Source organism: Diadema antillarum, unplaced genomic scaffold, assembly GCF_040938485.1.
Source record: "Diadema antillarum isolate AM-2024a unplaced genomic scaffold, OU_Dant_1.0 scf00000184, whole genome shotgun sequence".
NCBI classification, from domain to species: domain Eukaryota; kingdom Metazoa; phylum Echinodermata; class Echinoidea; order Diadematoida; family Diadematidae; genus Diadema; species Diadema antillarum.
The window spans coordinates 490,309-513,848 of record NW_027271073.1 but is presented as its reverse complement, the minus strand read 5'-3'; the positions used below and the strand labels follow the sequence as shown (position 1 = coordinate 513,848).

The following is a 23,540-nucleotide window of genomic DNA, read 5'->3' as shown; positions in this document are numbered from 1 at the left end:
ACACCTGAAGGGTGCAAGAGGCATTACGATTTCACAAACGGACATGTGATCTTTAGCTCTACCTGGAACTTGTGCATTTTACATTGCATGGATACAATCAAGTTAAACAATGATGTTAGAATTCCAAAAAAGATTTTAAAAGATGAGAAAAGGGCATGACATATTATACCAGGTAATGAGCATGGTATCTCCAGCAATTGAGTGTTATGTATTTTCAAGTATGATGTATTAGCCCCAAATATTCGAAATCAATGTAAAGATATTACATTCTGAATGAGGAGAGGGCTAGATGGTCTTATGTGCATTACTGATGTTGTTGTCTAGTTCTTACGGAATCCTCTTAATTCTACCATCAAGTTTGTGAATTCAGCAATAGCACTGATATGACTTTTTGCAGTTTGTTTTCAAAGAAAACTAGTTGGGAAATGAAGCATTCTGACAGTGATGAGAAATTTTAAACAAATGTGATTTTTGTCATATTTCTGTCAATATGCTGAGTTTTAACTGAGTGTGTGATGACTGTATGCTTGTGTTCATTGAGATATGTAAAATTTGTTTGAATGCAATAATCTCTAAGTTCTTCTTTTGTGCTTTATTTTGTCTCTCTATTTCAGGCAAGAAGCAGGACTAATGGAAACCTTGTTGCTGCAAAACTCATTGAAATCAAAGACACAGACGACCTCAACGACTTCCGAGTAGAGATTGACATCCTGACGGAATGCAGTCATCCTAATATCATAGCTCTAGAAGAGACATTTTTACATCAAGGAACGTTATGGGTAAGCTAAAGTTTTAGTCTCACATGGGTGCTGGCATAAAACATGAAATATATCTTGCTGTATATACCATATAATTGACATATGGCTTCCAACTGCTGCAGCGTATAATTCATGATGATGCATTGATTTCTTTAATATACAGTCAAATTAAAAATTGGGCATGATGATGAATTATTCAGAAACAGATATTCTCTAAACTATTGAACTTTGATTTGCCTATCCCAAGGTGTGACATCTACCTTAAACTCAGATCAAGCAGTAATTTAATTTTTGAATATTTTGCCGAGCACTAATACTTGTTGGTGTGGTTAACCAGAGTTGATCATTGTTGTCTCCTCATTTAATTAATTAATCAATTCAGTTTGACTCTTCTTTGTTCTTTTTTGTAATATTTCTTATATTGATGGAAGTTATGAGCAATTTCTTAGATTTGATGAGTTTTGTTCTTTTTTTTGGGGGGGGGGGGGAGGAAGGAGTAGATTTTTTGGTAAAGATTGACACTATGTGATATGTGAATGTGTTAAAAGAGAGAACCCAACCTAAACATGTCTCTATTTTTGGGTCCATTTCAGATGCTGATAGAATTCTGTGATGGTGGAGCCTTGGATGACATTATCTTGGAGCTTGAGAAGCCGCTGACTGAGCCTCAAATCAAGGTGGTCTGCAAACAAACATTAGAAGCTTTAGTCTACCTCCATGAACATCACATCATCCATAGAGATCTGAAGGCTGGTAACATTCTCCTCACTATGGCAGGGGATGTCAAGCTTGGTGAGTATTCATTCACTCCGTCACTCTTTCTTTCATTAATTCATTCCTTCAGTCTGTCAGTCACTCAGTCTTTCACTCATTCATGCAGTGAATCACTCAGTCATTCAGTCTTTCACTCACTCATGCAATCATTCATTCATTCAGTCTGTCAGTCACTCAGTCTTTCACTCATTCAATTAATCATTCATTTACTCATACTGCCTGTCAACACTCAGTCTTTCACTCACTCATTCAGTCATTCATTCAGTCTGTCAGTCACTCAGTCTTTCACTCATTCAATCATTCATTCATTCAGTCAGTCTGTCAGCACTCAGTCTTTCACTCACTCATTCAATCATTCATTCAGCCAGTCAGTCTGTCAACACTCAGTCTTTCACTCACTCACTCATTCAGTCATTCATTCATTCAGTCTGTCAGTCACTCAGTCTTTCACTCATTCAATTAATCATTCATTTACTCATACTGTCTGTCAGCACTCAGTCTTTCACTCGCTTATTCAATCATTCATTCATTAGTCAGTCTGTCAGCACTAAGTCTTTCACTCACTCATTCAATCATTCATTCATTCAGTCTGTCAGTCACTTAGTCTTTCACTCATTCAATCATTCACTCAGTTTCATCTGTTTATTCATTCAATCATTCTTTCAGTCATTTGGTCTTTCACTGACTTATTCAGTCATTAATTAATTCAGTCAATAAGTTTTTTAGCACATTTAATCAATTCATATTTGATTTTATTCATTTACTCATCTGCTCTGACAGTATTCACTCATTTATTTTGTCTTACATGTATTTTTTCATGCACTCATTCATTCTTTATATAAAGTTACTTGGAATTTATACTTTGTATTACCTCTTTAGTTTCAGCTTTCTCTCTTCATTTTCCTCTTTAGTAAATGTCTATAAGGCCAAGTAAAAAAAGAAAGTAGTTTCTCGTCCGGGTTTTTTGAGCAAGGCGATGAGGGAGGTCCTTACTATTTGATATCTTACTATTTTTTCGAGAATTGTCAAAATGAAAGTAATATGTGTTTATATGTGTGATATAAACCACTTACCATTTGAGTGATGCACCAAATCTGCGTATATTGCTGTTTATGCATGACAAGTATACCAATTTAACTACACTGTGACTGTATTCATTCAGTCATATCAAGGGTATGGAAAAAAAAACACGTTTTTTTTACATAAAATATACACATTTATGCATCACTTGTTGAACCTACGAATCCAACCATTATCTCTGGAAATGCATAGCATTATTTTTGCCTTTCAACACAACACAAACTTACTGAGTTAGATCTTTTCTCATATGAAAACTTATTCGCTCAAGGATTTAAAATGCCGCAGACAGTGCTGCCAATTGTCAACCCTGTGAAACAACCACCTGATTTCCTTTTTACTGAAAGACAATACGAACCAGTTGAATACTATATTCACTATTTAAAGCCGTTCGCTGTGCACACGTGCGCTTGAGATCGGTTCTCTCCATCACTCCACGATTTTTTTTCCAGCTCCAGAACGCATGCTATGCTGGCTGGCTGGTCCCCTCTACTACAGGGAAACCCCGTTATAACGAGTTCGGTTATAACGAGGAACCGCTTATAACGAGGTGATCGCGTCGGTCCCGTTTTCCTTTGCGTGTAATGGCAGAACGAATCGGTTATAACGTGTTCGGTCATAACGAGATTCCGGTTATAACGAGGACAATTTCGCTAAATCATGATAAAGAAAAACAAACAATTTGATCGGATATAACGAGGTTCCATTTCTTGACCAAATTGCCGCTTTCAAACACGCGACAAATGAAACATTGGAAACCGAAATCTCGCTATCCACGTCTTTTCCCGTTTTGCAGAGAACCGTTCCTTCCATGTTTTCTTCTTAATCACGCGATAAGACACAGGAACACCTTCTGATGTTCCTACTAATTATTAAACATAATCATTCGGTTTTCTTTTTCGCGAGAAACGCGTGCGTGATATGAGGTCAGACCACAGCGCAACGAGAAAAAAAAAATAGATAACGCATTCAAAAACTTTTCATGTAGCGACAATAAAATTTGACCAAAAATGGACAATTGGAATGCGTGTGCAACTCATCATTATATCCTTTCCAATTTTAGTTCCGACTTCCAGTTCTTTTGCTGGTTTTGAGCAAATATGAGTTTGGATGATTAAAGCCGAAATAATAAAATCATCGCCCCGATCCCGCCGGGTGACAGTATAGCGTTAAAATAGTTGAGTAACGCATGTTAACCTATACTTAATCGGTGTTCAGAAAAAGAAGCAAACGCATTTATTAGTTTGAACAGATCTGGATGTGTTCATCATCATTTAACGAATGATAATTTAAATATGAGTGTGTATGATTAAAGCCGAATAATTAGTGAAATCATCGCGATCCTGCCAGGTGACAGTAGAGTAAAAATAGTTGAATAACGCATGTTAACCTACTTAATCGGTGCTCGGAAAAAGAAACAAACGCATGTATTAGTTTGAATAGATCTGGATGTGTTCATCATCATTTAACGAATGATAATTTAAATATGAGTGTGTGTGATTAAAGCCGAAATAATGAATGAAATCATTGCGATCTCGCCGGGTGACATAGTAGCGTAAAAATTGTTGAATAACGCATGTTAACCTACTTAATCGGCGCTCGGAAATAGAAACAAACGCATTCAACAGTTCAAGAACGGATGTACAAAACGCGAAGAGATTTTCGGAAGAAAATAAAGAACGCATTTTTAATCCCTTCGAGCGCAACGATCATACATTATATAAAATTACAGCCAAATGATTCATGAAATTATCGAATTCCCGCTGGGCACCAACAGCGTAAAATACCTCGCAAGTTAGCGGTAAACAACGCACGTATGTTTATCTCTGAAATCATCGCGATCTCGCCAGGTGACAGTAGCGTAAAAAAAGTTGAATGACGCATGTTAACCTAAATCAGAAAAAGAAACAAACGCATTTATTAGTTTGAATAGATCTGGTACAGATTTGCGTAAACAGGATGACAACCTCCCACATTCAATCCTGTCACATATTTTCAAGAACGGTCGTACAAAACGCGAAGAGATTTTCGGAAGAAAATAAAGAACGCATTTTTAATCCATTTGGGCGCAACGATCATACATTGTACATGTACAGTACCAGATACAGCCGAAATGATTCATGAAATCGTCGCATTCCCGCTGGGCACCAACAGCGTAAAAATACCTAGCAAGTTACGGTAAACAAGGCTGGTATGTTACTCTACAGTATATATTTGCCCCCATATTTGCGCTGGTGTTTAGAAAAAGTTTAACAAACAAGAATTACAATAAAGAATTAACTTATCATTTCAGCCTCTATTTCTTCATCTAATTCACAAATAATCTCCCTTTATTCTCTCAATAATAACGCTCAATAATTGTGTAATAATAACGCAAAGGATATGTTTAAGTTTCATGGATGGGTATATGACGTCATGCTTATGTTTTTCTTTGTTTTTAAGGAGTATGGTTATAACGAGGTACCGGTTATAACGAGGTAATATCGCCGGTCCCACGGATCTCGTAATAACGGGGTTTGTGGTTACATTGCGCAATCAATCTAGCAGCACACGAAGCGGGCAACAGCACGAGAGAAATGTACAGAAGGTGCTCAACGTCCTGTCTACATCACGACGTACCGAGTGCGCTGTACATCACAGCCCAGGCCCGCCGCCCATCCAACGACAGTTCAACTGCCTTGTGGGTCATTCCTTCTTGCCGAGCTCGCAGTGTGAAATGCATGCGTTGTTACATACGCACTACAGAAGCTACAGCTGTACTACAGCTAAGTAGAGGACGCAAGGCGTAATTAGAAATAAGACATCACGATTGGTAGGTGAATTGTTGATTTTTTTTTTCGGTGGCCGAAAAAATAGTAAATATCAAAAAAGTCGATGCGGCAACTGAAAATCGATGCGTGACGAGAATTATGAATTTCTTGGTATTTTCAGCGCCATTTTGAAAATAGTAAATAGTAAAAAAATCGATGCGGCGGCCAAAATCGATGCGCGCGAGGACGAGAAACTGGTTTCTTTTTTTACTTGGCCTAATGTAAAACCAGAAATTTTCCCTTGTAATTGTATGAAACTTTCATGAATTTTGCAAAGAGCCAAGAATCGCAATAGTACAATGTAAAGTGAAGGCAAGAGTGTTTGTTTACACAATGCATTGAATACCAGTGGCGATTGGCAAAAGCTTCATGCTGTGAATTTTACTGGTTTTACAGTACGTCACTTTATACCTCATTCACTTATTCATTTAATCACACAATTACTCAGTGGTATGGTTTTGATATTGTTTTAGTTGTTATAAGTTTGATTTCTTGACAGTTTCAACTGGCAGATAAGTGGTTTTATGAAGAAGCCTGCAAATTTATTCTGTATGTTATATGGGACATAAAGTTGTCCTTGTACTTTTATGCTGCAATTGATTAGGGAATATATTGCAGTAGTGTTTGTTGTGGGTTTAAAAGGGGTTTTCCTGTTTTCAGCTCTGTATCAGAGCATATAGTTCCAATTCAACAAAAAGGAAACGGGCAGATATGCAAACATTGATGATATGATTGACAACTTCCTGGAAACCTTACCAAAGTCGCTCTGTGACAGTTTATCAACACCAAGAGCCAACAAAATAGTGACAGCTCGTAATGTATTAAGTGCTAATATATGAAGTGGCATTTTTTTTATTGGACCAAATTCTTATCTAGCTGTACTTACCAGATAGGTGTGACATTCTGCCACGCATTCCAAAGATGGGTGTGTCCAGAGTCCATGTGTTAGTGTTAATGTATGCCAGATGATAGAAGTTGAGGAAAGAGATGTGCTCTACAGCAGGGCTGCACACTAACCCATTTTTTGTACTGGTCGGACCTGTCTGTTGAACCAGTAGGTACCCCGCTTTTCCTTTTTTTACTGGTCTGTGAGTGAGTTTCACTGGTCAGGGACCGGCAGACCAGTGCCAGTGTGCAGCATTGTCTACAGTGACGTCAAACCTTGAAACGATCATTAAAGACAAAAGATATGTGTTTGATATAATCCTCTGAAGAAATGAAAGTCTGAAAGAATATCAAATGAAACCTAACACAGTCATGATCAGTTTAAGAGGAATCAAACTCATTATATCATTCAGACAGGCCAAGTTTGGTAAGACTGTGTGAATGTGAACAAATTGTCAGAACAAATGAAGGTTGTATGTTGCCAATAATTGCACAAAAGCCAATTAGGTATGGGGTAAATGAAGAAAGATCAGGAAACAATAGGCAAAGAGGTTACACATGTTGTTACAGGTATGGCACAAGTTTGTATTCGTAGTAAAAGAAATCTGTAGCAATCACAAAGATCTTTTTTTTAATGTTTTTTTTTTTTTTTTTTTTTTACAAGGAGCATGTGCTTTTAGAATTCATAGAAAAAAAGTTAAAGGAAAACTATGGGCCAGTCAAAAGTGTACTCCACAATGGAGACAGCCATTTTACTTCAGTTCTGAAAAGACTGACAGGAAGAATCTCTGTACATACATTAGTGCCCATTGGTGTAAAATGAGAAATAGTGTAGCAGAAAATGAACAGGATTCTCTGTCTATTTCAAGGCTTTTGTGCATCTTCAATGCTCATAATGATTATGTTTATTCTCACTGAAGTAGATTGCCAAATGTATGTATGCAAGATCACAGTATGATAGTTGTGACATTTTTGTCTTTTGAATATTTTCAAATTTATTGTACTATTGATATTTTAAGGTTCCTTGACATCTGCTCCTGCAACAATTGCTTCCATGAAATATCTGCAAACAAAGCCAAACAAATTCTGCCCACAAACATAACCCTAATCCTAATCCTAATCCTAATCCTCACATCAAACTAAACCTAAAACCCTATCACAACCCTAACCCTAACCCTTAGTCCTTTGAGAAAATAAGACTGGAATAATTGTCGCAGAAACAAATGTTGTGTCACCTCTTGTAATGGAGAGAAAAAAATGATGGTCATGTTTCTTTTGCACGTGGTTATATAGGATGTCATGTCGAAGTATTGCACAATGATATCATTCAGCTATTGTCTTATCTGGGAGTGTCAAACTGTGAAGGAATTGTTTTTATTATGTCATTGTGATATAATCCTCCATTTTTACTTGCTGACAGTGAGTTTTGATTGCTGTGGGAATGTGAACACCGTGGGTTTGAAGGACACTGGTTGCTGAAAATGTCATATAGTAAATCATAGTGCGAAGCCATTAACCGAAGTTAAATCAAGGAATTTTGTTTGCACATTTCCCTGACTGATGTGCCTTGCACTCTGTAAGACTGGTTAATGGCTTTTATGAGGCTGTTGATTCTTTTTTCAAATGTGTCATTTTTCTGTGATTATTTTATTTCATTTCAGGCGACTTTGGTGTGTCTGCTAAGAACTCCACACCTCAACAAAGGAGAGATTCTTTTATTGGCACACCATACTGGTAAGTTTCACTAGTCATACAATGCCAAATGTTTCAATGCACTACATGGTTCCTTTTTGTTTGGTAGTTTTACTTCTTTTTTTTTGCTGTACATATTGTAAAAAAACTGAGTAGATATGGAGATTATTTTCTTCCAAGACAAAAAATTTCATGTACTGACCACATATTGTAAAGATCTTACATAGTTAGAAATGTTTAGAATTAAAGTCTTGGAAGTTTTACTTCATATTTTAAGTGAAAATTCACTAAGGTTTGCTTAAAGTATGGCAGCACATTTTTATGTGTCATTTATGCTTGAAGAGTAGTGACAGAAAACCTCACATTTTTTTGAAAATTTGGAGTTATTCATGAGAGGCTGTAACCATGTCTGGGTCGGGGTATTAACTTGATGTTTGGTCATGAGATGCTACTCTTGCCTCGGTAATTGACGACAGGATTTTGGCTCTGGTGCAGATCAACAAGACGTCTCCGTGAGTCCAAATTATGCAGTGGCCTGTAACCACAGCAAATTAGAAAGCATTGCCGTTGCTGTGGCAACTGAAATTTATGCTCTGTCTGGGGGTATCTGTTGACATCGTCTGGACGGATGACTCCTAGCCCCTCTCCTTTGGTTACACATTTCAGTAGAATTGGTAGTCTCCTTTCAAGTCAGCTAGTATGATTGTATTTAAAAGGCTGATTTCTCTGAAAATGCTATTTTAAGTGAGTCATATTTGATTTAGGCTAAAAGGCAGCTATCAAACAGGGACAGTTTTACTGTGGAATGGCAATTTAAAATCATACACTTATTTTCAGAACAGTATTGTCATTCTGATTCCAAAATACTCAATTTTTCAATAATTAGTGTCAAACTGTCTGTTGAAGCTATTTATGCAGCACTTCACAGGTTTCTGCATCACATTTTAAAACAACAATTAGCAAATAAGAGAAAATAAAACCACCAAGAATACAGGGGTCTTCTTTACATGAAGATAGAGGCAGGTTGGATTTTTTTTTGTTTTTATTTTTCAGTATGTAGGTATGTCTATCTATTGTCAAGGGATAGTTTGAAGAATAACTCCAGAAAGGATGCCAATGTAGATCATTGGACAATATGATTATAAACATATCCAATTATCAAAAAGCGAAATATAGATTAAACAAAATATCCAGGATGGGCACATTATTTTTTAACCCATTGAGGATTAGCTGATTTTGCTATAAACCCAAAGCTTTAGACACCTGCCTGAGTTAACTGGGAAATAGTCTTCAATGGGTTAATTGAACCACTGGCCGAGCAGTGAAGTTAGATATTCCACACTTGAAATGATTTAGATTCCTTTTATTCTCTGTCAGTAATTACTCATTTTGAATTCAGTTGTGACTGTGATGGTAATGTTGATAATAGTTATCAATGATTTCTATATTATCATATGTGTTGTTATTACTGCAATTAACTTTTTTATTCTTTATCATTATTATGAACATTGGTTGTGCCATTATTATTGCTATTACTACTACTATTACTACTACTACTACTACTACTTCTACTACCATTAGGTACTGTAAGTAGTAGTAGTTGTAGTTGTAGTAGTAGCAGCAGCAACAGTAATATTTGTAGTAGTAGTAGTAGTAGTAGTAGTAGTAATAGTAGTAGTAGTAGTATGGCCATAATTTTGTCATCATCCTGGTAGTCGTTTAATATTGTGAATGGGAGTGAATTTTGATGTTTGTATTTCACCTCATCCTGTTCAGGATGGCTCCTGAGGTGGTGCGATGTGAGACCCTCAAAGACAATCCCTATGACTACAAGGCTGACATCTGGTCTTTAGGGATCACCCTCATCGAGCTAGCTGAGCAGGAACCCCCCTACCATGACCTTAACCCCATGAGAGTACTCATCAAGATTCCCAAAGCTGAGCCGCCTAGACTCTCCGCACCTAGCAGATGGTGAGTCTTGTCAACTTTACTCTCTCCTTCTCCTTTCACTTTAGTTTTTGTCCTCCTTTATACTCCTTTCTTCTTTCTTTCTATTCTGATGACACCACTTCACGTGAAAACCATCTCAGAATGTCTCTGAATCTGATGCAAAACTGAAAGCAAGCTTTGTGGAGTTTTGTATGCTGAGGAAAAACAGGAAATGTGTTACTTGTGAAGTGGTAACCAGTGATTGTGTCTACAAGCAGCTCTATGCCTTACCTGTCATTGAAGTATAGAGGGCAGCAGACAGGTTTATACAACTCACTGCAGCTAGACGTACACTGTAGCACTCATGACTATGTGACCAGACAAACCAAAACAACAAAACCCCTATGTAGTCTAATTAGAAGTTTGTTTGTAACAATTTGTAGGAATGGAAAAGTTTTGATTTCCTTTCCCCCTGTCCACTTTCTTCGTAGTATTCATTTTCAGCTATAATTCTTATGGTTCCACAACTTTGTGGAAGATTTATGTTCCTACCAAATTTAAATCACACCATATCTTTGAAGCAACAGTTATACTTCTTAATTATTCTGTTGTATGTGCCCTCTCTCTCTCTTTCTCTCTCTTTCTGTATTTCTGCACTGTACATCTGTCTGTCTATCTATCTATCCATGTCTGTATGTGAAATAGTGTGTGCTATAAGATGTAAGTTTGGAGGAACCTTGTTATTTTTTAGAAATCTCCATCAAATCATATCCCTATCAATATCTCTTCATAGTATAACTATTCCTTGTACATTCTTTTTTTAAGTGACTGCATTTTTCTAGATATGTATGTTGATATCCCAGTTTACTTGTGTTTGAAAATGGATGCATTGGATGAGTCCATTGGCTGTTGCTGTTATATCCAATTTACAATTAGATATATTAGATTAAATGGAATTTGGCATACTGTAAAACGAGGAATGTTCGCATGCATTTTAACTTCGCGAATGTTGATGCACGCGAAAGTTCTTTCCTACACAATATGCATTGGATGCTAGTGGTAAATCGCGAAAATTTCATGCTGCGAGAAAGGCCATGGGCTCTTATTCACGAAATTTTCATGCTGCGAATATATTGTGTTTTACAGTAGTTCCATTGATCTGTGCAGACTTAGAATGAACTGATTGGAGAAAGGTTCAAAGAGATGCATTTTATCAAATTGTAAAAGTTAGAAAACATTTCTTTAGATGATCCCTAAAGAGAAGAATAAATGCCAAATTTTCTTCATGGCTTACGAAAGATTTGTACGTTATTTTAAGTGCTTGAAGAATATCCATCCATTGAATTGATCTATGGAAATCCATTTCGAAAAAGAAAAATCACGTTAACTATTTCTTGTCAGGAAAAGTTGCTGGGCAATTATTTCATGCATTGCCTCAGTCTTATCTACTTGATTTGTCAGGGCTGCTCACTAACCCATTTTTTCTACTGGTCCGACCTGTCTGTTGGACCAGTAGGTACCCAGTTTTTCCATTTTTATATAATATGGTCCATTCCTGAAAATGTTCCTGGTCCGACAGTGATATTTACTTGTCATGGACCTTCAGACCAGTGCCAGTGTACAGCACTGGCTTTACTATCTTCATGTTCTCATCTGTAGAGAATTGAAGTTTTTCTCTTTTCAAGGCAGGGAGAAGCTAGCAGTATGTTTGTGGTTATGCTATTTGTTGTTGATTGCACTTTGGTAAAACTCATCGTCTTCCCCTGACCCCTTGGCCCGGACATTGCTTGCACTGTGGGGTACCTACCTTACTCTCTGAATGAATGGTGACGCTAGTTTCTCTGACTGATGGAAATATACAATGAGCTATTCAGATTGGAATTTCACATTGTATACAGGTTCAAAAACGGATTGTTGCAGAAATAGACTTAGGGAGGACAGTAGCTGAAATTGATTGGCATTGTCTTTTAGTATGACATATATCTGCATTTTAGTCTGGGCAATCCTAGGCTGTCTGTATGATATTTTTATGGTGTCAGAAGTCTACTGAATTGTACTAAAAGTCTACGAGATGCAACAAAATATTAGTTTGATTGTGTAAAGTATACATTAGACAGGATAACACACTAGAGTCTAAAACATCAGCTTCAGTGTGAAGAAAATTCATTAGGTTGTAGCGAGTGGACAGACTACAGTATAAGCTGTTTTTTTTCGCGAGGGTTTAATTTTTCGAGAATTTCTTAATCACAGTTGGATCGTGAATTGAACAAGCGAAAATGTCTCCATGCGCCCTGTTAGTAGTGCATTAACTTAAGCGTCGGCGTCAGTTCGCGAAAACAACATCTCGCAAAAATGCCTATGGCCTTGTCATTCGCGAAAATAACAGCGTATACAGTACTTAAAGTTGACTGTGGACTGCATTAAATCTTTCACTGGATTTTATTTTACCTGTGATGGGATCATGAGAAATTTTCCAGTGCAGTACAGAATATGCATCCCATACTGTGAAATATGCACTCTACTGTGCACATGAAAAGCTGTTTTGACAGCTTGAGAGGGAGAAAAATTATATGCTGGACATAACTTATGTCAAACTAAGTAAGATGTGCCCTGGATTATCTATACTTGACTGAATTAGGAATGTGCTGAACAGTGTGATAGCTGTAGAATTCTGTGATTTCATCTGGCTCTAAACTTGTTGTTAGCAGGTTTTTTTATGTCCAATAAGAAAAGTTTTTGAAGTTTGATAGCAGTACTTTTACCTTCTTCATTCTTGCATTGAAAACCTGAAGTAGGCTACTCAAATTTGTACAGTACAGGGACTGAATATGAAGACAACTGCACTGATGGAAACGCAAACATCCATGTCTTGCTCCAAGGAAAGGTGGATTTTGTGCCTGGTATACTGGAAGTACGTAGACTGTAGGGTCATGGTTTATTTATTTTTCTGAAGTCTGTGGGAAGGGGAACCTTTGAATAGTCTCAAACAGTCAAGCTGGGGTAGTAGGAAAGACTTAAGAATACATGATGACTAATACAACGGCAAACCATCTCTCAACCTGTCTTACAGGCCTTTGCCCACCCCACTCCCCCACCCCACCCCACCTCAAACGCTTGATTCTCATATTGCAGCAATGAAATCTTTTATTTCTGTAGTCTACTGAATCAAACACCTTTCTTGAACTTTGATAATTTTGTTTACGTGTAGTAATATTTGCTGTGAAGATTTAGGTTATTATTGGGGATGATAGGATTAAATGCATTGGTGTGCAAACCAGATAGACATCTATGACAAAGTGGTATTATTGAATGATAACAACATGCATGAAATCATTCTTTGTGAGCTAGACTATATACGGGTTGCCTCCTTGTTAGTGCTACGCCTGTGACAAGCCAATAAGAAATAAGATCCCAAGTAGTGCCGCAAGCGTCATGGTTGTGTGAAATTGAGTGAGTCTGGACCTCCACCCCTCTTCCCGCTGCTTTTGCAAGTCCTCCCTTTTGCCCCAAATGGGCCAGCGAAGTTTGTGTGTGCTGTGTGTCTCTTTTTTTTTTTTTTTTTTTAAACGAGTCAGGCATTTCCCATCATTTTCAAGGTAGAGCCCTTGTTGAGCTGGCTGTCCTGGTATATATCTTGTTATACAGAGTGGAACATTAGTGGTATACAGGCTGGAAGGAGGGATGCGCTTGATTACATGGAATGTCTGTGTCTTTACAGAAATATTGGTTTGGAGGAAATTGACATAGTTTTTGACAATAAGAGAAGTTGGAATCGTCTACCCATGGATGGAAGTCGTCTGCAAAGGATTTGATTTGATATGGTATGATAGGAATGGACTACGATTAGAGTAGCATACAAATGAGCTGTTGGTGCCAGCCGTGGTCAGAAATATTGAAGAACTGAAGTTTAATTCAGCTGGAGTATGAAAGCTATACTTTGCCTGCAGGATCCTCTGAATACTCTAATACACAAACTGAATCATCAATTCCATTACTGTACAACTCTGATTAAAGACGAAAATCGTAGAACCACGTTTTTGCATCTTCCAGTTGGTTGTAACGAATGTTTAAAGTGACAAGACATGGTAGAGGGCGTGGTGGTTGGTAGCAAGAGTTCCTACCAGTCTGAGGTTGAGTGCATGGACAGCACACAGGATGGGTCGCTGTCTGAAGAGGAGGAAGAAATATCATCGAGAGAAATCTCAGGAACTGTACGCAACTTTGGTACCTTGGTTCTTGAGATCGTCAGGTGAGCGAGTCCATCATTCTAGGGAGTTGATAAATTTTGAAGTTTCGTTTGAGTGCTACTCTGCTATAACCTTGTTCGATTATGGCTGCATCTATCAAGAGAGAGAGAATCTTGTTTCAAAATGTGTTTTGAATGGCATTTACAACCATTGTTTGAAACAGAATTCTGGGGGTGCTGCGTTTATCTAATCATCAAATAATCTCAATTCGAGTATTATCACTGTGTGACTGCTTTGCGCTGTTCAACCAAGGAAGTAGAGGTCAGTTGTAACTTGCAGGGGTGTGTGCTGCATGGAGCTTGACCTTGGCAAATCAGAGATATGAATGCAGTTCAAAATGGCATCTCAAATTGCCCTTTTTTAAGGATTTCAAATCTGCATTTTTAAACATGTTTGAAAACATCCGTGGTTGCGTTTATCTATCACCCGAAAATGCCTCAAATGTGTTTAGGATCATGATTCTGCCTCAGAAAATTTTTAGTTAAACACACCCTTAGAGTGCCTCAATCAGTTTTGCTAGATTTCACACAGGGATAGCTTGAAAGATACCTGTGCTATCAAAGGGATGATTTGAGGTTACCGTGTGCACAATCCAGGGCAAGTTGACATTTAAAGGCAACTGCTGGAGTGTGTACGGGTGACTTTTAAGTTGTGCCATTGTATTGGTAGATCTGTGACTGTATGTCTAATCCATTGCAGGCTAGCTATGCTGTATTTAGACCGTGCCTGTCTGTTGGAAATCTTTTAATCTTGAATTATGATGGGTGTGGACCGCAGACACTCCACTCTGTCAATCACACTCCACTGGCAGCAAGTTAGCAACCAATTCTTGCTTTGCTACCGTGTTTTCATTGCTGCAGTCAACTTCTACCATTAATGCCTTTTATAATCATTTTCAGCATCATCATCACTGTTCCTCTGTGTTCATCAGTCCTTGATAACGATCATCACCATTTTTACTGTCACAGTCAGTATCATTCTCACTTTTAATATGAATATTAGCTCCTCCTTTTTCCTTTTTTTTTTTTGGTTATTTTTTTGTGCTTTCCATTGTCGTCATTGTTACCAATTTTCACCTCCAGTAAATTTATCATATCCTATTGCCATGCTCTGCAGAAAGTCATCATTAACCCGTTGAGGACGAGTCCTGAGTATACTCGGGCAGGTGTCTATGGGAAATGCATGTTATAGTAAAATCAAACCGTCCTCACGGGGCTAATAGATGTTATATAAAGACCTTTGCCATCACTGGTTTGTTCGACACAACCAATTTTCTATATATCTGTCATCAGTATGCAAATTAATTTGAATCCTGACTTCAAAAGTTGAGCCTCATTACCCACCATTGTAGAGTCTTTTTCACAACATATCTCTTTTTCTGAGAATCAATCTCTAGTAGTTGTCAGAATGGTGGAAGAATGGCTACATAGTGTTATTTACCAGATAAAAAAGCACAGGATAGAAATGCTAATAAAATTGTAATTTATCCAAATTATTCATTTAGATATTGTGTTACAAACCAGTATCAGTAATAAGATGTCCTTTATTTCAGATGAATCAACGTTGGGACTTCTGACAATTTTGCAAGTGGTTAAATTTGTGATGGTGGAGTACAGCAATGAAGACAGAAATTGGTTTTATTCACTCATTTTTAGGAAGCAAAATTAGCATTCCTGCATCAAAAACAAAAATGCTATAAACTTATAAAAAAGTGCTGGAACTATGATGTTTTTCTAAGATAATACGAAGACTATTTAAATGTTCAAAGCAGACATTCATGGTACTTGAAGTAGTTATAATGCACTAGTTAGTACATACAGTAAACATGCTTTAGACATACTAAACTGAATTATAATGGATGTTGTTTATACGCTTAACTGTGTATAGTGTTCTACAAATGTACGTGTAACATGTATGTGTGCACGTTGCATTGATGTCTGGATCACAATTAAAATTTCGTGTGACTTGTTAAATTCGCAAAGAGCACCTAAATAGTGAAACTTGCCAAAGTATACCCCTATGAAATGTCTGGTGTATACATTTAGCTATTGTCATGTACTATTTTTTTTTCTTCTATGGACTAATTCCTCTAGATTCTGAAAGTCATCTACCCATAAGAGTTTATACAGTGAAATGGGCTTCCCCTGTCTAAGAGGGTGAATTGTAACTTCTGGGAAGACAGTTCTGTAATATTCTATGAGCAATGCTGTTAAAATATGACATTCAAGAAAATGTGACACTATTTATGCTTCATGTATGATGCAAACAAGTGAGGAATGTACAATGTAATGCATAACAGGTGGTTGTAAATACCAAAAGAAGTAATTGACCTGGTATTTCTGGCTCATTTCATAATCTTTCAGTTGCCAGTTATTGATAGTCTTCTCCCTGGTGATAGTTTGACGTACTTCAACAAATGATAACTTCCTGTAAAGCTCATCTATCAGTAGAGATTGCCGTTTACGCCTACACTGACATGATTGGCTTGGCTGAACCCTTATGATGGCCACAGAAGTCACTAGAGTTCTTCCTCCCACCTGTTGGAATGACTCAATGGTGTGTAGTGTGATGTGTGGTCTACAGGAAGTATTTCACCAACTCTACCATTACTTGACTTTGATGGGTTTGGGTTGGGTTCATGTGGTAAGGATTTTATCCATGGTCACAGTAGGTACATTGTCTAATAATATCAACAAAGGATAATGAGTGTGGCATGTCTGTCTTGCTATATGGAGGTTTGGGTTTGTTTGAGACCCAGAGAACCCAGCTGACTGACCAATGCTATCACATTCTCCCCTCTAGGGAAAGGCAGTGACAGTCTGTCCTAGAGAAAGGACATAAAAATGAGGTCCCTTGGGTGAAAAAGCCTGTTACATCTTATACACATTAAAATGCACAGGTGATATTATTTTAGAGAAATGATTATGAATTGTGGGTCTTAAGGAAGGAATTTATATAGAGAGTAGACCTACAAAGTGTATGCATGTGCGCTTTGTGTGTGTGTGTGTGTGTGTGTGTGTGTGTGTGTGTGTGTGTGTATGTGTGTGTGTGTGTATGTGTGTGTGTGTGTGTGTGTGTGTGTATCAGAGTTTTGATGTTGATGATGCTTTTTATCCATATGTCTCTTGTATGCAGTTAGACAGGAAACATAGTGTGATAACTATGTTCACTGTTGTAAGGAAGAACACAAGGGTCTTGGTAGTTTCTAAACACATACTCAGCGTAATGGTGCTTTGGAGTAAGGAAGTAGACATTAAAAACTGAAGAGGTAAAGTGTATGAAACAGAGAGCTAAAACAGAGTAATACAATGATATGGTCATGAGTAGTGTAGAAAAGAATGGGTATGGTTGCAGATCACACTCTGCGATATCGGGCAGTAGTCTTGAAAGGTTGACGTTTCATACCAAGTAATCATACCATTTTCCTCATCCTGATCCTCAAATCAAAACTTTGATCAATAACAAGTTGAAATGTGATAAATTATGATGTGCTTTGTAGGAGAAGAGCTGATAATATAAGCCTGGATTTTATTCCTAAACAGTTCTGAGATGTCATATTATGCAGACTTTTTGGTTGTAAACCAAGAATATTGACCATACTATAGAGTTTTAAAGAGGTTTGTATCAAATGCTTTGTTTGTAAATCTGAATATGATGATAGGATATGACAAGGTAGAACCTCAAATGGGAAGATTGCATCTTTGCCTACAACTCTGATCTGACAGTGTAGTAATTTACCAAGAGTGAATGGTCACGAGTGCGGTGGTACAAGATTGAGCACAAGGTGAAAGATACACTTTGTAGAGGCACTCTATTCAACGAGGCGGAGCCGAGTTGAATAGTGCGCTTCATCTTTCACCGAGTGCGAAATCTTGTTCCATTGCATGAGTAAAGACCATACACTATTTGTTTTATACAACACCTCGAATGTCAACAGATGTTGTCCACACAAATTCTTGAATTTAGCGCAGAAATGATAACCATTTTTCGTGAAAGGCGAATGAGTAGCACAGTCACAGCTTCTAGTTGTACGTTAATGTCTACGTACACGAAACCAATCAGTTGAAGTTGTTTCTGCAGTGAAATGAGTGACAAAATGTGCACTTGTAATGCATGCCTTGTGACTGTTGAGTGTGTGAAATAAAGGTTTGTTTCTTGTGATGTGAGAGCTGTGCTGTGGACTACAGAAACTTCGAGTCAATCATGAGTTTAACATGTGAGTCAATGGAAATTGGTAATGTCAGCCGTGCGATATCCATTTTTGCTCAAACAAAATTGCACTGCTGACAGTGACAGCGTGCAATGGAACTTTTAACTGAATGTCATCCGGGATCATGTGATGAGCAATCGACCAATCAGATAGCTACATTCATTTTAGGTGACATTGTATAATCTCATCTACCTTCTCACCTTCCTCTCCCCTCTCTAACACTTTCACCCATCAAGATGAAATCAGTGTGAATGATGTAGGTACAGTAGGTAGTCCACTACACAGTGTAACTTCAATATGATAAATGTGTACCATAGCAACTCAAGGCAACAAATATGGCTTCTTGCACAGTGTAGCATGCAAGTGCACTTAGTTCTGAATCTGTTGACTTGATGTGGTTCATATTGTATGAGTAAATGTTACAATTGGCTTCTCACAGTCCAGCTAGGATATGAATTGAAATCCTTCATCATGCCTTGGAACTACTTCATGATCATACAGCTGCCCTCTGAAATAATATGGATCTGTGTATCATTAGTCCTGCTTGTGTATTTGCCCTACATTCGGGAGAGAGATGCTATTTTTATCTTCCACATCGAGGTGTTTTGTTTTCTCATAGGAGTGTACAGTTTGTCAGGAAGCTACAGTTTTGGAGTGATTGAGTGAACGATAACAGAGAATAAAGTGGGAGAGCACAGAGGCTGTACTGATAGAAAGACAAATGATAGAGAGATAGATAGATCAGTAGACAGAGAGATATACACATGGATATAGACAGACAGATAGATAGATAGATAGATAGACAGACATATAGATAGATAGATAGATAGAGAGATCAGTAGACAGAGAGATATACACATGGATATAGACAGATAGATAGATAGACAGACAGATAGATAGATAGATAGAGAGAGAGATCAGTAGACAGAGAGATATACACATGGATATAGACAGATAGATAGATAGACAGACAGATAGATAGATAGATAGATAGAGAGAGAGATCAGTAGACAGAGAGATATACACATGGATATAGACAGATAGATAGATAGATAGACAGACAGATAGATAGATAGATAGAGAGATAGATAGATCAGTAGACAGAGAGATATACACATGGATATAGGCAGACAGATAGATAAAGAGAAGGGGAAATGGAGAGAAAGATAGATAAATGTATGTATATATATGACAGAGAAAGATAGAGAGAGAGAGGGAGAGAAAGGGTCAAAGGAGGAAGAAAGAGAGGGATGAATAGGGAGGGAGGGGGAAGAGAGAGGGGAAATTTGTAATCATGTTGATCCACCAACCTTTCCTCACACCTGTCAATGGATCATATATCACCTTAAAAAAAAATGACCCCTGTGTGCATATCTGCCTCACCTTGTGGGAGCAGCTTGTAGCCCAAGCTCCCAGAGCACTCCTCCACTTCCTCCTGGCTAAACAGCTCTTGTCCTGAGTCAGTGACACCCCCACCCGTAGCTCACTGGTCTGTTGTGACGTTTGCTTCGGTTCAAAGGCGTTAATCCATGATCACGTATTTGAAGCCATGTTCTGTCCCTCCTTCATTCTTTACTTGGTCACCCACACACAAGTATATAGAGAAGTAACCTGAAATATATCTCCAGGAACATCAGATTAACTTGCTGTGATTTCTGGAGTTTCCTTGGTTGGATTTCATTACTACATCCCATGGTCCGCCATCAGTTTTGCAGATTTTAAGCCCCATTTTGAGAGATACCCCTTATCATGGAATGATATTTGACTGGATAATTTTCATTGTACTCCAGCTTGTGTGGAGGTGTCAGTTACGTTGATGCCATGCTGGATCTTAAGGCATAAATCTTACGGAGTGTCATTTTCATTTAAGTGCGGATATCCACAAGTTGCCCAGCCTGGAGTTAGTCAGGAAAGGGTTGGATGTGTTAAACAATCAGCAGCACGATGGAAGACTTGTTTGTTTACAAGCCTCTCACTCTCAGTGTGGAGACAGTTGACTTCATGGACTGGTGTGTATTTCATACTGACTTGCCTTGTTTATGTCTGTTAGCTGTTAGCTGGCTTTAATTTCACTTCGTAATGCATTGTAGTATATCAGTTATGTAGCATGTCCGATATTTATCATATTAACAGTGGATTTAAAGTATTGAAATCAAAGTTGTAAGTGCTGATATGAAATATTTTTTTATCTGTTCTTGCATGCATGTAGCACATTTGTTTTTCAAGATATTATTTGACCACTTTCAGTCCACCTCAGTTGGATTGTCACTTAAGATGTCATTGTATGTCTAATGAACATGACTACCACATGTTTGAGTCTAAACGCGTTTAATTTTTGTCTTGCCATGTTCTGCACAGGTCAAGAGAATTCAATGATTTCCTGAAGAAGTGTTTGGACAAGAATCCTGAGACAAGACCATCGGCAGTAGAACTTCTCAAGGTAAATATTGAAATGACGTGGCATTATCTAGGGAGACAGACGAACAATAATCAAGATTCAGATACTGTGTTACAATATATTATATACACTCCTAAACTTCTTTGTACTGGAGCTGTTTAGATTTCTGACAGAAAATTTTGACAGGAATGTTTGAAAGGTGTGTACATTGTATATTTGTGTGCAAAAAAAAATCTACTTAGCTATTCATGTAATCTTGTTCTGGGGTTATGGGCTTTGGAATGAGGACTCAAATTATACAATTACTTGCATTGAAATATCTTATACTACTTATACTTTGCAGTTTACATTTCTGATTATTCTTAACCCGTTATGGATTTGATTTTGCCACAACACGCATTTCCCATAGACACCTGCCCGAGTATATTTGGGACTCGTCCTCAACAGGTTAATGAATACCTATGGACAAATCTCATCGTAAGTTTTATGTTGCTTTTCTTCCATTCTATGTAAACCTAGCACCCCTGGGTTTCAGATGCGACGGACACAAAGCCAATCAGAGACCTTCTGGCTGAGGCTAAGGCTGATGTCTATGAGGAGCTCCAAGACATGCCAGAGGATGCGGTAAGACTGCCCTCTATCTGTACCTTGAAGTAATATATGGCTTTGTGTACTGACTTCCAGCTCATGTCCAACAGCATAAAGACCCACTAGAGTGGGCTTATAATGAAGTGGGAAGGCTGGCCTGGTTCTGATATATTTGAGAATCCCTGTAACAAATCTTGTATAGCTTTATGACTGATCTCTGTGTAAGCACACACACACACAGCCCAAGAATCTTGGCTAGAGTAGACCGTTACCGATGAGCATATGCTTCGATGCACATATTAGCTGATGGCCACTATTCATGGTTTTCGACTGTACCCTTGTAGGGCAGCAGACGAAGATGGATTCAGTCAGGCTGCTCATGTCGCTCCTCTTCATGCTACCTGGTCTCTATCATCTTAACTAACAACCCCTCCTCCAGGGCAAACCCAAAATCATTCTGCTGTATATTGATATTCTGAGAATGTGGAAGTTTTCTTCAGTCCTCATGCTAACTTAATTGCCTAATGCCAAAAGTAGACTACTTTGTAGATATTTGTGGACTTCCAATCCTGCTCCTCCCTTTCAATCAAATAAAGTTGAAAGGGAACCAATAAACTGCCCATAACTTTGTACATTAGGTACCTGAGATGCAAAGACTTACTGTATACGATGTTATTTTTGCGTACAGATATTTTCGTGAATGAGGAGGTCACGGACATTTTCGCAAGATGCTGTTTTCGCGAATTGACACAGAGGCCTTCATAAGCGCACTGTTACCTTAACGTATGGCGACATTTTTGTGTGTTGTTAAATTCGTGATCCAACTGTGATTCTCAAAATTTGCGAAAATTAAACCCTCACGAAAATAACAGCTTATACAATAATTAATGAGTATGATTAAGCAGTAAACTAGTCTCATCAATTAGTGATCTTCTCAGTTGAATTCATTGTAACCAGCAGTGCATCTAATGTCAATGAAATAATGGAGGTGTCTGAAAAATGCTCTGTATAATGCTTGATGACCCTCATTTAGGAAGAGGTGAAAAAAGACATGATGATCAATCATACGTCATTTCTAAATATTTGAGAGAGAGAAACAGGGAGAGAAACATACAGAGAGGAAGGCAGAGAGGGAGATAGAGAAATAGATAGATAGATAGATAGATAGATAGATAGATTTAGATAGATAGACAGAGATAGATAGATATATAGATAGGTAGATAGATAAATAGATAGATAGATAGATAGATAGATAAACAGAGATAGATATATAGATAGGTAGATAGATGGAAAGAGAATTCTTTGTTTTATGCAAGAGGAGTATCAGCAGTGTAAGTCGTTTGCCATTGATGCCAGTATTGGTAGTATGCTGGTATTTACCACATAAGACATCCACCTGTATGACTTCTGTGGCTGAAGTTATTTGTGGATCTACTCACAGGTCAACAGGAGGTACTCTGTGGATACCGCCAGCGTGGGAAGCAGTGAGGCAGTTACCGCGCCAACCACCCCATCAACTCCTCCAGCCATCTCATCCCAGCTACACATCTCACCATCCATCAAGAGGAAAGGGAGAGAGGTTGGTATCCTCTGGTAGTCTCTGTTTCAGTTCTCTCAGCCCTGAGTACTTGTTTGAAATTTGGAATCAATGGCCCAGTGCAATATGAACATCTTGTCCCATAATATGTCACCAAATCTTGTTCTCATACATTTGACATTAGAAAGGAATTGAAGACACATTTATGATGGACTGAACTTTTATGAATAGTGGACCAATTTTCACATCGAGTAATGGCTGAGACTGATTTATCTTTGAATCTGTGTCATCCAACCACTACTCTGACACCCCTCATGTGAAGCTTTTTATGGATAGGAAGATCTGGGGAAATCGGAGGAAACTCGCAGTGTAGTGTGAGGATGATCTACTCTCCATCAAAGATTAGCAGTGATATGAGTGACGTCAATATTCAGCCTAAAAATAAACTGTTGATGGTGATGATCCACAGAATTTGTATAGTGTCATATATCTGTTTTGGAAACATTGACAATTCACAGGTGGCATCAGTTAACACCCATCCATAATATTTGCCATATTTACACTGCACTCCACTTCATTGGAAAGGTTTATCTTAACTGACCTCTATTTCCAGATTTTGCTTTATGTCTATAACA

The 23,540-nt window shown here is 37.9% G+C and overlaps 1 protein-coding gene across 1 annotated transcript in view; it reads left to right on the top strand.

Annotated features, from left to right (window-relative positions):
* Nucleotides 1–23,540, top strand: part of LOC139723278 (serine/threonine-protein kinase 10-like) — a 55,588-nt gene that overhangs the window by 18,639 nt on the left and 13,409 nt on the right. Inside the window, exons 2-8 of the mRNA XM_071634535.1 lie at nucleotides 615–779; nucleotides 1,352–1,550; nucleotides 7,966–8,038; nucleotides 9,773–9,967; nucleotides 20,741–20,822; nucleotides 21,300–21,404; nucleotides 22,810–22,947. Of these exons, the coding sequence (XP_071490636.1) occupies nucleotides 615–779; nucleotides 1,352–1,550; nucleotides 7,966–8,038; nucleotides 9,773–9,967; nucleotides 20,741–20,822; nucleotides 21,300–21,404; nucleotides 22,810–22,947 (957 nt within the window). The remainder of the gene's footprint in view (nucleotides 1–614; nucleotides 780–1,351; nucleotides 1,551–7,965; nucleotides 8,039–9,772; nucleotides 9,968–20,740; nucleotides 20,823–21,299; nucleotides 21,405–22,809; nucleotides 22,948–23,540) is intronic.